This window comes from Sphaeroforma arctica (genome assembly GCF_001186125.1).
Source record: "Sphaeroforma arctica JP610 unplaced genomic scaffold supercont1.2503, whole genome shotgun sequence".
NCBI lineage: Eukaryota > Ichthyosporea > Ichthyophonida > Sphaeroforma > Sphaeroforma arctica.
The window spans coordinates 3,437-6,203 of NW_014038055.1; the positions used below are offsets into that span (position 1 = coordinate 3,437).

General features: G+C 41.7%; 1 protein-coding gene across 1 annotated transcript; it reads right to left on the minus strand.

Moving 5' to 3' along the window:
- Positions 1 to 2,203: 2,203 nt before the first annotated feature.
- On the minus strand, positions 2,204 to 2,382 carry SARC_12686 (hypothetical protein; the record flags this gene model as incomplete). Its single annotated transcript, XM_014293202.1, has 1 exon — positions 2,204 to 2,382. A coding segment is annotated over one exon (179 nt), but the record flags the coding sequence as incomplete, so codon positions are not given.
- Between the last annotated feature and the right edge of the window lie 385 nt (positions 2,383 to 2,767).

Below are 2,767 nucleotides of genomic sequence, written 5' to 3' on the forward strand. Positions count from 1 at the left end.
CACCACACACACACACACACACATATATATATATATTTAATATATATATATATATATATATATATATATATATAAATGTATATATATATCATATATATATACATAAATATATAAATATATATGTAACATATATATATATATATATATATGTATATATACATATATATTAACATATATGAAATCATATTTACATATATAGACTGATAAGAATATCTTCATCCCTCTACAGGAAGGGACACTGTCAACGTGGAAGGCTTTGAGCACTTTGTTCTCTCCCTTGCTTCGTCAACGTATAGTGCATTGTCTGATCATCTCCATCAGCCAGCAATTGTGCGGTATTAACGCCATCATGTTCTACTCCAGTAGGTATATGCGAGTATTGGTGGCTATAGTTGTGTCTGTATGACTGTGAAATTGTATATGGTCTCGGAGAGATGTGTAGACAATAATCACCAATACAGATATACCAACCTGTGCCATCGGATACACTTCAACTCGATTGACATATGCTCAGAATACGCACATATCTCTGTATACATTCTTCGATGCCCACCCAACTAACAAACTCGAATCACATATACTCATCAGCATCTTCCAGGATGCGGGGGTGGAGAACACACAGATGGCGACGCTGTTAGTGGCAGCCGTTCTGTGGGTCACCACCTTCCCTTCCTCATTTATAATCGAGCGTGCAGGTAGGTACGGCGTGTTTGTGTGTCATTGTATTATTTGTTCCGAACTTCAACTCGTTCATGGGGTGGGTTTGGAGCGGAATAGCGGCACGGGGAGCGTGCGGTGTGGTGCGTGTATCATACCTTGGCATGTAGGTCGTCATTGGTTGTGGCTTCATAATCCGTCTCTCTCATGACGGATGATAGAGTATACTAGCAAAGCTGTGCATGCCAAGAGTATCTCCCCAGGACATTCTTTCGTATTATTATATGTAGTTCATATGTGTATTATAATATGGAATCCAAATGGACTGTTATATGCAATTCATATGAGCATTATTATATGGAATATAAATGTACTATTATATGTAGTTCATATGTGTACTATTGTATGGAATCCAAATGTACTATTATATTGTATGGCGTTCTCAACCACCTGGGGTCAAAGTTACCTGTCCGTGGAGGCTATATATTGTGTGTACAAATTCACGTGATCATGCATCTGCCTTTGAACGCGTTTAATATAATATGTGTAGTTATAGTTCGCCCCAGTTCGGCCCGTGGCTCTTGTGGTCGCAACAACCTGTGTGGTCGTCTATCAGACCACATATCTCCAGCATACTTCTCGTGTATTAGTGGTTAGCCTTTTTAAACCAACTCTGGCCCATTCACCTTTTCACAACATCCGGCAGGGCGTAAGGTGCTGTTGATGGTGGGCTTCGGCGGCATGGGCCTGAGTCTGGTAATGTTTGTGGTGTGCGTATCGATGGACTGGTCTTGGCCGTCTGTGGTGTGCATCCTCTTCGCTGTAACCTTGTAAGTTTCCGCTAGTCACAGATCATCTACCTTCAACCGCCCCGTTCTTTAATCTTCTCCTGCATCGTCAGGTTGTCTTGGATATCCCCATCCTTTGTGTCGTTTCTTCTCCTTTTCTCAACTCTTTGGCATCTCGATATCTTTGTCTCATCGTGTGGGCCTGTGAGCGTTCCTTGTTGTCTCTGTGTGTGAAGTAGAAAGCTACTTTGGCTAAGCACAGGTTGTACAACTATGAGCTCATACTCGTTGGTCGTTAAAGTACATGCTAAAATTCTCCACCCCCCGATTACTTGTTGACGTGACGTTCGTCCCAGTCATTGGTATACGTTGTTATTACCTTTTCTGCCAAGTGCACTTATCCGCCTCACTCGACAATATTCCACTTTCTGATAATACTCCACTTTCTAGCTACTCCTTTGGCCCTGGTCCCGTCCACATATCCGCCTCTCTCGACAATATTCCACTTTCTGATAATATTCCACTTTCTGATGATATTCCACTTTCTGATGATATTCCACTTTCTGATGATATTCCACTTTCTGATGATATTCCACTTTCTGATGATATTCCACTTTCTGATGATATTCCACTTTCTGATGATATTCCACTTTCTGATAATATTCCACTTTCTGATAATATTCCACTTTCTGATGATATTCCACTTTCTGATGATATTCCACTTTCTGATAATATTCCACTTTCTGATAATATCCCACTTTCCAGCTTCTCCTTTGGCCCTGGTCCCATCCCCTGGCTTATCGTTCCTGAAATTCTGCCGGACTCCCACCGAGAAGTTGGGGTGGGTATTACGCTGGGCCTCAATTGGTTCTTCTCGTTCGTAGTGGGGCAGGTCTACCCGAGTTTGGATGACTGGCTGGGGGTATGTATGACTCATACTGGTTCAGGTTAGTGATGTGTATGTTGCTTACCTTGTACAATAAGGTGTAAGTTGCTTTGTGTGAACACGCGTGTTCATGCGCATGGACAGATGTATAAGCCTTTTTGTTGAGCATGTGGTTGAATACAGCCCTTCGTTCTCTGCTTTGGCGTAGTATGTAATGACAGTGCTGCCGTGCACGTGGTCATCGAAGTGCATTCAACTGGCATAGGGTGTTCACCATTGTTGTTACAATGGGTTAGGGTTTCTACAATGTCCGCTGTAGGATGGAGTGTGTTGGCGATTAGCCGTCCTGTGTGTGATACTTGGATCGCAGTGAGTCATAGAAATTAAGCCATATACCTACGAATATTTATAATAATAATAGTACGTATAATAATAG